The following is a 12662-nucleotide window of genomic DNA, read 5'->3' on the forward strand; positions in this document are numbered from 1 at the left end:
TAATCCATTATGGAATAAGGCTGTAACATAACAAAATGTGGAAAAAGTGAAGCGTTGTGAATAATTTCCGGATGCACTGTATGTGCCAGAGAAACTAGCACGCAACCATCTTGAAAATTTGTCTTTGAACTTCCAGTCTAGCATTTTCTATATAGATATCTATGGTGTTTATGTCAAAGAGTAATTAGCTAGCAAAGTGGATTTACAGGTTATAGAGTTTCCAAAAGCTATCATGAGTATTTTAAAGGGTTCAGGGGATGTCATAACAACTGAAAGCAGAGGGGGGAGATTTTAAAACAAGAGTACTTAATTCATAAATCCTTAAGATCCTGCCTTCAAGCTGTGGGTGTACTGATACCTCACGAAACTCCAAGATTCAATGCAAAGTCATTAAAAATATCTCCGTACGACCATCTGACCATCCTCTCATGTCATTCAATTATCGCGTTATAATTAAAGTGAGCAGATTTTTTGAGTGTTAAACCGGGCGGGGGAAGGGGTGCCACTATATTCATACACACACATACACACACATATACATTTGGAAGTGTAGGTTTTATTTTATATTCCATTTACAAAAAATTGTATCACATTTAAGCCTTTTAAAAATGTGGAATGACAAATTAATTTTAAAAAGTACAGATGTAATATCCTTTAATGTCATAAACTTGCATGTGAAAGAATATGAACTGTCACTGTTTGAAATTTCATGTCAACTATACATTTTAACACTAACTATTAACAAGTTAAAACCTAAATATTGCACGTATAACAATTATACACTTGGATCATGAAAAAGTGCACTGCGACATAGCTGTCCCAATGTGATCTGCCCGGTCCAATTTATCTCCGTGGGTGTTGGGAAAAATTTACATTTAGAGTGACAGCAAAACACCTCACTGGCATTTTCACATAGTAAAGGGGTGATGTAGACTTACACCATCAACTCTTGGTAAAAAATACTTTTTGTGCTCCCACACATAATCCATTTGATCGACTCTTCTCAGTAGCTTCAATGCAAACTGGAAGTTAAGAGACAAAACATGGAAGAGCGGAGCACTGAAAAGGGGCGGGGCCGAATAAGGTGAATAGTAAGCGTAATTTGCATAGAAAGGAGCCTTCTTTGCACTGAAAAGAATGCCAAGAGATTTAATTGAGCCCAATTAGCATCTGGATTTCAGGTGATTGGTGAATAGACAGAAGTGTTGTGCTGCAGTACCGCACACAAAAGTTTAGTGAATTTGCCTATATCTGACTCTTCGTTGGTTTGCAGTTGCCTTAGGCCTGAACACTTTAACAAACACATTTTTTTGGAGCTTTCCAGATTTATACTAAATAAACTTTTGAGTTTTTCTAAGACAGCAACTGACGAAGGAGGTTTAAACAAAAAACAGACAAACAAGGAACAAACGTCACTCTGTGAGTGCAGTAGAAGTATTTTGGGAAGATTGCTACTTGATTAAAGTATTTCTCTCGGAACAGGCCTTTCTGTGCAATGGCCTGTTCAGGTTTCCCTCCTCTGCCTGAAGAGCAGGGCTATACAGAGCATCTATTATGGCCAGAGGAATTTTCACAGGCCTACATCTGTGAGACTACATCATGCCATCTCCAACACTCTGTGAAATATTTCCTTGGCAACAGGAGAAACAGGGCTGATGCTAAGGGCTAAATGTTGTAGATTAAGAAAATCTGGAACAAAGGCTAACTAGATGGTCCCATATTCATGATCGATATTCAGTGACACAGCATACATGCAGCAGTGGTATTTAGGAGTGAGAACAGAGAGGGCTAGTGGGGACTATGAAATGTCACTCTCCATTTTAATTGCATTCATTTGAGCTCTGAGGTAAACAGTGGTGGAATTTGTGTGTGCTGTAAGCTTGCTGAGCTGAAACATGCAAAGCTATGTGGAACAGGTCCAGGTTTAAGCTCAGAAATGAGGTTAATTCGATTTGACACACCTCTCCATAATGCTTAATATGTGATGTCGGGCCATTTGTTTACCAATTCAGCAATATTTACCATGATGGCTTCTTTGTTATTTATTTGCAAAGGCTAAGGTTGGTACAGTAAGCCAATTATCCACTGACACTATGTTTCATGGATTGTGTTTAAACAGCCAACTGAGAACTGTTGATCTACTATTCTATTCATTTTGAATGCTCTTGGAACAACCCACCAATTTTTCAAGCAGGAGATGGAATTTATATGTAATCTGCTTGATGTTTATTTATCAGATTACTGCATACAGACTCAGAATAAGGATCAGGCACTTTCATTGTCTCAACCTATGAAACAACAATGAGATGGAGAAGACCATATATGATAAACCGGTGCTAGGTGTCACATCTTTTCCTCAGTGAATATTTTTTATATTGGGTTTATTTTTGAAAATCAACTTCTGTAGAGGGCCTAGAGGCACATACCCTAAAGGCTTGTGAACAAAAAACTATTAAACATTTCCACTGTTATTGACCAGGAAAATATAGATAGTTCACTTGACACACACTGACCTTTTGTGAGAGCATGCTGTCACACTATATGGGGTAAGCTGTCACCATGGGAAATGTCATGGTTACTTGCGTAACCTCCGTTCCCTGATGGAGGGAATGAGACGTTGTGTCGATGTAGTGACACTAGGGGTCACTCTTCGGAGCCCGAGACACCTCTGGTCTTTGATAAAAGGCCAATGAAAATTGGTGAGTGGTATTTGCATGCCACTCCCCCGGACATACGGGTATAAAAGGAGCTGGTATGCAACCACTCATTCAGGTTTTATGCTGAGGAGCCGAGACAAGGTCCGGCTAGTAGTTCAGCGTTGTGGCAGGAGGGACACAATGCCTTATTCCTTCCATCAGGGAACGGAGCTTACGCAAGTAACCATGACGTTCCCTATCTGTCACTCACTCGACGTTGTGTCGATGTAGTGACACTAGTGGTCCCTATACGAAGTGCCACAACTGGCTGAACTATGTTACGTGAACTGGCGGTGTGTGACAGGCAGACTTGCTGTGTGCCTCATAGCCAGCACACCAGGTCAACACGTAACCACCCCCAACATAGTTATGAGTGTCAAACGGCCCTTTGGGGACAAGTCGACTATCCAAAAGATAGAGACAGGCTAACCCAGTCGTGGCCTCTTTTCCCCTTCTTTTTTTCCACTCCCTAAAAAAGAAGGGGGATTATCCGACTGGGCCGCCAGGTCTAGTCGGGGGGTGTCCCTCCCGAGGGGAGGACACTGCGGAGACCACACCTCGCCCAAATAGAGAGGGGGGGATATTTAAGTGGAAAAATACGTCACATGGTCTTGCCGACCATGTGGGGAGTCTTCAAGGTAGATCCTGCCCAACAGGGGAGGAGTTACTACAAACATGGAGACTGGGGCAGAGGGGCTCTGCCCAAGGAAGATGCAGTTTGCCAAAAGGGAAACGAATTAGCGGAAGATATACATCGCATGGGGTTTGCCTTACAGGGAACCGCCACATGCGGAGCACCTACCCCAGAACAGTGCTCTTAGTTAGCACGTGTACTGGGCCAGCAGTGAGTCTCTCCGAAAACTCGACTGCCACAGGGCTCGGAGGAAGTCAACCAGGGAACATTGTTTGTGAACACTACTGGGAATTAATGGCGCACGTCTTCAGCTCAAAAGAGGTGGAAGGCGCTATGTGTAAGCGATACACCCGGCCAGCTATCCCAGGCTTATCCCCTTGTATTGCGTGCCACTACCTGGGATGAAACCGGTTCCACCCAGAGGTTGTAGAACCTTGCAAAGGTGTTGGGTGTTGCCCAGCCCGCTGCTCTGCAAATGTCTGTTAGAGAGGCACCCCTGGCCAGAGCCCAGGAGGCCACTACACCCCTGGTAGAATGAGCTCGTAGCCTTACCGGGGGTGGCATGTCCTGGGCATGATATGCCATAGCTATGGCGTCAATGAGCCAGTGGGTGATCCTCTGCTTGGAGACAGTGCTTCCTCTCCACTGTGCAACAAAGCAGACAAAGAGCTGCTCAGAGATTATAAAGCTCTGCGTGCGATCCAAATTGATGCGTAAAGCGTGCACCGGACACAGCAACGATAGGGCTGTGTCTGCCTCCTCCTGGGGCAGCGCTTGCAGGTTCACCACCTGATCCCTAAAAGGGGTCGTGGGAACCTTGGGCACATAGCCCGGTCGGGGTCTCAGGATCACGTTAGAGTAGCCCGGACCGAACTCCAGGCACGTTTTGCTGACAGAGAACGCTTGCAGGTCTCCTACCCTCTTGATGGAAGTGAGCGCAGTCAGGAGGGCAGTCTTCAAGGAGAGTGCCTTAAGCTCAGCTGACTGCAAAGGCTCAAAGGGGGCTCTCTGTAGAAGAACTACAGAGAGGTCCCATGAGGGAACGAGGTGTGGTCTGGAGGGATTCAGCGTCCTGGTGCCTCTCAGGAACCTGATGATCAGGTCATGCTTCCCTAAGGACTTACCGTCAACTGCGTCGTGGTGTGCTGCTATGGCAGCAACATACACCTTCAAGGTGGAAGGGGACAGCCACACTTCCAACCTCTGCTGCAGGAAGGAAAGCACTGATCCGACTGTGCATCTCTGGTGTCTTCCTATTGGGAAGCACACCACTTAGCGAACAGACGCCACTTAAAGGCATACAGGCGCCTCATAGAGGGGGCCCTAGCCTGAGTGATCGTGTCTACCACCACGGGTGGTAGACCACTTAGGTTTTCCGCATCCTGTCCAGGGGCCAGACATGGAGATTCCAGAGGTCTGGTCACGGGTGCCAGATGGTTCCCCATCCCTGAGAAAGAAGGTCCTTCCTCAGGGACATTCGCTGGGGGGGGGGGGTCTGTCGCGAGGAGCGTGAAGTCCAAGAACCATGTCTGGGTGGGCCAGTAGGGTGCTACCAGGATGACCTGCTCCTCGTCCTCCCTGACCTTGCACAGGGTCTGAGCAAGTAGGATCACTGGGGGAAATGCATATTTGCACAGGCCAGGGGGCCAGCTGTGTGCCACCGCATCTATGCCAATGGGGGCCTTGGTCAAGGCGTACCAGAGCGGGCAGTGGGAGGATTCTTGGCGAACAGGTGCACCTGTGCCTGTCCGAATCGACTCCAAATCAGCTGGACCACCTGAGGATGGAGTCTCCACTCTCCCCTGAGGGTAACCTGCTGTGACAGTGCGTCCGCTGTAGTGTTGAGGTTGCCCAGGATGTGAGTGGCTCACAGCGACTTGAAGTGCTGCTGATTCCAGAGGAGGAGATGGCGGGCGAGTTGTGACATACAACAAGAGCGCAGACTGCCTTGGTGGTTGACATATGCTACCGTTGCCGTGTTGTCTGTCCGAACTAACATGTGCTTGCCCTGGATCAACGGCCGAAACCTCCACAGGGGAAGCAGAATTGCCAACAACTCGAGGCAGTTGATGTGCCAATCTGTCGCGGGCCCGTCCACAAGCCAGCGGCTGCGTGCCCGTTGCAAACAGTGCCCCAGCCCGTTTTGGATGTGTCCATCATGACCACGAAACAACTGGAGACCAGTTCTAGGGGAACATCTGCCCGTAGAAATGAGAGGTCGGTCCAAGGGCTGAGAAGACGGTGACAGACCGGCATGATGACCACGCTCGAGTTGCCACACCATGTCGTGGCCGTGCTGAGTCTAGGGACAACGAAGCACTTACCTGGCTCCTTGTGACCACCCCCAGAACAGCCTGGGATGGGAAAGGAAGAGGCCTGTCCTCGTGACCCGTGGAGACTGTCACATCAGGGGCGGATTTGTGCCACAGCTGGGCGCTCAGGGGCGGAAGACCGCCGCTGGAGCGCCAAACCTGCCAAATAGAGTGGTGGACGGTGGTCGTGATGACGGCCATGCACACCGGATACGTGACCCAGGGAACGAGGAAACCACTCTTGCTGAACTCTTGAGTACTGCAGCCACTTGGGCATGCAGCACAATTAAATGCAAAGGTAACAAAAAGATTCTCCTCCCAGCCTTCGACCGGGGGATGGAGAGGTCTGCTTAACAGCTCCAGAGCAGCGAGTTTCGTCGTCCCTGGGTCGCCCGTCTCAAGGGTGCTTTGAAGCCTTTCACGGGTTCTTGGCGGCCGCGAGACGGGTGGTATCTGCTTCCTGAGGTGGGCTACACGCCGGGGCCGGGCCGAAGGGGAGGGCTGCAGCGGAGCCGGTGCAGTCACTGCGGGGGGACGCCCTTGGTGACGAGCAGATGGGGTGTGGGAGCTTGAACCGCACCAGGGCAGGATATGCTGGATAGTCTCCATCTGCTGCTCCACCGCCGAGAACTGCTGGGCAAAGTCCTTGACGGTGTCGCCGAATAGGCCAGCCTGGGAGATGGAGGCAGCAAGGAACCGTGTCCTGTCGGCCTCACCCATCTCAACCAGGTTGAGCCAAAAGTGGCGCTTCTGGACCACTAATGTGGACATCGTCCACCCGAGAGACTGCGCCGTGATCTCCATCGCTCGGAGAGCGAGGTCGGTCACCGAGCGCAGTTCCTGCATCAATCCCGTGGTGGAACTACCCTCGTGCAGTTCCTTTAGCGCCTTGGCGGACTTGCAGGAGAGCCATGGCGTGCAGGGTGGAGGTGGCTTGTCCAGCGGCACCTTAGGCCTTGGCCGTCAGAGACAATGTAAACCTAAAGGCCTTGGAAAAGATCGGGACCGGGCAGTAAAAAGTGCCTCCCACGAACTTGTCAGCTCTTCATGCACTTCCGGGAAGAAAGGAACGGGGGCGGGGCATGGTTTTGAGTGGCACCACGAGCCCAGGAACGAATCATCAAGCCGCGAGGGTTCAGGCAAGAGTGCAAGGTTCCACTCTAGACAATGCTCACGGCTGCCCGGGAAAGCATGTCGTCATCTCCGTGTCAACCTGTGACTGGGCAATCGTCCCCGAAGGCAGGAGCCCAGCTAAAGCTTCCGCGTCCAACTGGATGAGCCCGCTCTCTGATGCTGCGCTCGAGAGCTCATCAGTTTCACGGGCTCCGAATAAGAGGTCGAACTCGCCGTGAAACAAGCCAGCGGACTCATCCGGAAGCCCGATCGGGGCAGACGAGCGTGCTGGGGAATGGGAGGTCTGCAGGGGGATACCCGGCGGAGGCGGTCCCATTGGGGTCCCCAAATCGCCCCCGGTGCTAGCCGCACTGGCCTCATACCCGTGGGTAAAAGGACCGAGGCAGGGAGCCTCTGGGGTGGCTTGCTTTCTTACGAAGGAGAGCCGTGACCGCATCATTGCCATGGACATGTCCTCGCAATGAGTACTTGACCATGCACGAACGCTGTCTCCGTGTGAGCAGACACGAAAGACAGTGATCGTGACCGTCAGAAGGCGAGAGATAACGAGCGCAACCAGGAATAACACACAAAGGAAAGGCATCTTTAAAAAGATGCGTCTTTAAAAAGACGTTCCGTGTGTGCCGCTCTTTTAGAGAAATATACTCTTTTAGAGAAATATACTCTTATTTCTGCCAAAGCGCCCAGGGGCATTCTCTGCAGTGCACCAGTGCAGAGGAGGGAGAAGCCGCTGAAATGCGCCGTCAGATCCAGCAGAGGTGAATGAACAGTCGTGGGAATTCAGCTCAGTGTGCATGACTGTCTCCGAAGAGAAAATCTGAATGAGTGGTTGCATACCAGCTCTTTTATACCCGCATGTCCAGGGGAGTGGCATGCAAATACCACTTGCCAATTTTCATTGGCCTTTTATCAAAGACCAGATGTGTCTCGGGCTCCCAAGAGTGACACCTAGTGTCACTACATCGATACAACGTCGAGTGAGTGACAGATAGGGAACAGACTTTTTTAGGCTTTTCAACTAACTTAAAACAGTACAACAATTAAGAAACAAAGAATGTAAAAGTTAAACAGTACAAAATAATGAGACGTGTGACAACCTGCCCCAATAAAAATGTAACAACCTGCAATGTATGAACAACTTATGAAATTTATGAAAACAAATTACCTTGTCCTGAGAACACAGTTCAACTTTTTCAGTTAAAATCTAACTTCATTATATAGTTGATTCTTGCCTTAATGTATGCCAGATCAGTGTGGTTTTATTATGTTGACTTGTTTACCCAACAGCTTACCTTATTTTGAAGGATAGGATTCACAATAATGTAAAAAAAATAAATAAATAGCATTTGTGTAATTTGGCAAAAACAGTGTTACTGAGATATAGCTCTAGTGACAACTTGCCCTGGTCTCCTCCTACTAAAAGGATCAGAAGGGCTCCATAGATATATAGATTTCATGAGAGTTTAGACAACATTTCTGCATCTTATTAACAATGTCATCCGTATTCATGCTATATGGTTAATAAGCATGCACTCACCACAGCTGTGGTTCAGTATATACTTCCTCTGGGAGACAGTAATTAAAACTTAAAATCCTACGCTAATGTGTTAAACAGACGCTTCACCCATCAGTAAATTGTGCGTCATTGTGCTGTCACTGAGAAATTAAAAGAAAGTGAAACAATCTTTTTTACCTGCTTACTCTCAGTGTCTCATCATGAAAAAACCAAAAGTGAAATATGTCAGGAATGATACAAAATCTGACATTGCTTGGCTAACATTTTAGTAAAGAAAAATCGCACTTATTACTCGTCTGCGCTTGAGAGTCAGCACAGGACATCAGCAGAGATATCACAATTCTAAATGTAATCATCCACTCCTTTGTTGTATGCCAAAATAGCATAGACAAAATAGGATTTTGATATGCCACTTAATCCATATTCCTTCTGGCCATGTCTCTTATATTTTATTCTGTCCATCTGTTTTATTACACTCACTGAGAACTTTATTAGGAACACCTGTACATTTAATTATTCATGCGATTTTCCGATCAGCCAATCGTATGGCAGCAGTGCAATGCATAAAATCAGGCAGATATGGGTCAGCAGCTTCAGTTAATGTTCACATCATGGGGAAAAACCCTAGAGTTGACAGAATGGTGCCAAAAAAAAAAAAAAAAAAAAAAAAAACATCTAATGAGTGGCAGTTCTGCAGATGGAAATGCCTTGTTGATGAGAGCGGTCAACGTGTTTGAGGTGTTTGATTAGGGTTGGAGTTAAACTTTACAGGATGGTAGCCCCCCAAGAAGAGTTGAATAACCCTTAAATGCAATCTAGTGCAAATAAAAGAGCCAACACATTTTTCTTTTCTCCTAATTAATCCAAGTATTCCTGAAAGAGGTGAGTCTTGAGCCTTTGTTGAAGATTGCATTTTAACTCTATGTTGCATTCCTCTGTTCGCAGATTGACCATAAATGCAGAGTGCCAGCTCCAACTTCATAACTTTCCTATGGATGAGCACTCCTGCCCCCTCATCTTCTCCAGCTGTGAGTAGTCTCTTCACTTTTGTCTCCATTGATTCACAACATCTTACTAGCATTCACATTGAGACATGACATTCTCTCCTCCTTTAGTTGTGATTGTTTTGGATGTCATGTTCTGCTGTGCATATATTCACTACCCTAAGCATTCAAGTACAGTAATATCCACATGCACAAGGAAATGCTTTGTTTAAAGCATATCTTTGCAGTGTTGCTTAGGAAACCCATATCATTTTGTATGGTCAAAGCTTTTCTCCCCAGGTTGAAATTTATGCCATAAACATTCACTTTGGAAGAACAATATTCCCTAGAATGTCTTTAAAATGTTCTCATATATTCAGAAACAATAGAGAAACAGAGAAACTTTCTGAAAAGGCATGTATACACTATACCAATAGCCATGGGTTTTAATGGACTTCTATAAAAGTGCTATGAAAACATATTGTAACTTTCATAACTCAAAATATCCCTTTCAGTCCAGCTGTCGCAACTTATCTGCTAAGCCGCTATGCATATCCTTTTTAAAAAGGTTCTTGGTCATTTCAGTCTGATTTCATCTGTTTAAATGAGGCACATTTAAATGGGGATTGTTCTGTGAATTTGTCACAATGTAATGACACAATGCAGACTTTACAAAGAAGGTGTTATTGAAGGAGAAGCACAACATTGTTAGACTCAGCAGCAAACCCACAGCTTGTTTAATCACAGCAAATCACTGTCACTCATTTCACATGCAAAAGGGTGTTTCATAGGAGTCTTAAAGACATAGCAGAAAAAGCAACAGCCCTTTTAATTTTAAGGACGAGAGAGAGTGGACAGTGCTCATAAAAAATAAATAAAAAAATAAAAAATTATGATGCAGAAACATTAAATTATATTATGAAAATTTGTAAAATATGACCGCTTTTAATGAGAAAGACAATACAAATTATATTTAGCTTTTTATTGGATTTTTTGGTTTGTCTTGTTTTCTTAATGACGTCACTGACATGCAAGTGCACTGCTGTCAGAAATGGCATTGTTGTAGGGAATGTGTCACTGCTAATTAGGATGTCATGCTTTATGATTTAGGTCTAATAGCAGATTTCAAATTTTGTATTTTCTAATTTCCTTCCATTGAACATGTATACTAACAATATACCAACAATATATAGCAGGTGTACTGGAAACTATTGTAACGAGTCAGAGGCAGACACCAAGTGACGATCCATGTGCAGAATTTAATGCAATCATAGTTAAACAGGCAGAGGTCAAAACCAGGTAAGCAATCCAAACAAAGTAACAAATCAAAGTCGGTAAACAAAGGGGTAATCCAAGGAACAGGCAATAATCAAATGCAGGCAGGCAGTAGATAAAGATAATGCTCAGAAATGCAAGACAACGGGTGAATTGGCAAGACTTTGCAATGAAGTGAAATTTGTGTGGGGATTATATACACAGAGAGTTTGATGAATGAATGGCAATCAGGTGTGAGAGTCAATGGCGGGAAGAAGGGGGTTCTGGGAAATGTAGTCCGGTTATGGGTTAATACTCAGGGGAAGGAGATCTTGCATTAACAGATTGGGAAGATGTGACAACTATTCATTCCATGGATTTAATTGCATGTATACACCAAGGGCATGGACAACCTTGTAATTACTCTGCATGTTCAATGGACTCTTTCTAGTGATGTGCCCGAAGCCGAATACCTTATTCGGAAAGGCACAAATAATGACTTCAAATCAATTAATGGATTAATCAGAAAAATATAAAAAATATTAATGACTGATTAAGAGGCACAATGATAAAGCAACATTTTAAATAAACATATACAAAATTACAAAGAATTAATTAATTTGTGCAGCCAATATTTCTAAAGTGTAAACCTTATGAATGAAAATGTGCACACTGTGATTTCAAATCGGATGGGCATGGTCTCGAATCCATTTACGGCCTCTGTTAATTGTGTGTGTCTGAAGCTTATCAAATGTAACATTAAGATATGACAACATATACACTTTCCACTTCTTGAAATGTCTATGTTAATGTATCGCACGATTCACACGTGATTACCACGTAATCATTTATAGCCTAAACCTGAGTGTGATGTTAAATTCCTGACCTGAAGTGATGATTTCACATCGGAGCCCATCTATCCATCTTTTAAAGTTGACCACATTTATGTCCACATCAGTGATTATCTGGTTAAGACTTACAGGACTTTCACCTGTTTGTACGTTATATTGATTTTATTTCTTTTAATGTTTGAATTTGTATTTATTATTCACTGCAAAATGTGTGCTTGACATTTCACATTTTGACACCTCCTGCCTTCAGAATAATGTTGTTATACATGCACAGACCAGGGTTGCGCAGTATACCGGTACTACCGAAATATCGCGATCCCAAAAAATGTAAAACAGTACTATATCATCTTGTTGTTAACTTCTGTACCATATTAAAGTATGCTGCCATTAGAAAAATGTAATGTAATACGAGAGTTTTGAGATTAAATCAAAGACCATTTGAAAATACTATATGGCCAAGTGTGATCAGTAAACAGCAGAAAAATGTCATTCAATGAAATAATATAGTCACATGCGCTGCACACCACAGTATGAATAAGAGGCGCTTCTATGCTTTCTCATCTCCTTCACACACACAAGCAAGCATGCACACAAACGCAACACACACTACTAATGCTTGATTTTTATGCAGTATGTCCAATATTATACAGCTGCAGATCCACAGATCAGTGTGTTGAGTGTAAAAACGGCTGTGAACTTTCAAATGAACTCTTTCTTTGTTGCAGTTTGGACATTTCAGCTCACGAGTCACAGGAAGCTTGATATAATTAACCCTTCACAAACAGAAAGAACTTCAAAGATTTTTCAAAACTGATTGCATGAAATTGAATCAAATCAAAAATCTTTTATTTGTTACCTAAGGATCGAGTTAGTATCGATAGCAAGGTACTAGGGCTGGTATCGTACTGAAGCCAAAATTTTGGTATCGGAGCAACCCTAACACAAGCAAACGAAAATTCTGTTTCATGCAGATATTAATATCAGAATTACCAGGAGAAACCACAGTTAACAACATCTTCCACAGTTAATGTAGCCTACAAATTCAGCAATTGTGTGTGAAATGTGCATTTCATTTAGTTTTTACACACTTCTGGTTTAAGCCCCACCCACACCCAGTTCTATCTGAATACAGAGATAGATACAGATAATTTTGTTATATGAACAGATACAGATACAAATACAGATAATGGCTTCACTGCACACCCCTAGCTCTTTCATTAGTAGGGTGTCATAAATGACATTACTCAAGGGTGATTGGAAATGGGTGATGCAGGTGTGGTAT

The 12662-nt window shown here is 44.6% G+C and overlaps 1 protein-coding gene across 1 annotated transcript in view; it reads left to right on the forward strand.

Annotated features, from left to right (window-relative positions):
- LOC127446576 (gamma-aminobutyric acid receptor subunit gamma-3-like) overlaps nt 1-12662 on the forward strand; it is a 235553-nt gene that overhangs the window by 166498 nt on the left and 56393 nt on the right. Inside the window, exon 5 of the mRNA XM_051707600.1 lies at nt 9238-9320. Within this exon, the coding sequence (XP_051563560.1) occupies nt 9238-9320 (83 nt within the window). The remainder of the gene's footprint in view (nt 1-9237; nt 9321-12662) is intronic.

Source organism: Myxocyprinus asiaticus, chromosome 9, assembly GCF_019703515.2.
Source record: "Myxocyprinus asiaticus isolate MX2 ecotype Aquarium Trade chromosome 9, UBuf_Myxa_2, whole genome shotgun sequence".
Lineage (NCBI taxonomy): Eukaryota > Metazoa > Chordata > Actinopteri > Cypriniformes > Catostomidae > Myxocyprinus > Myxocyprinus asiaticus.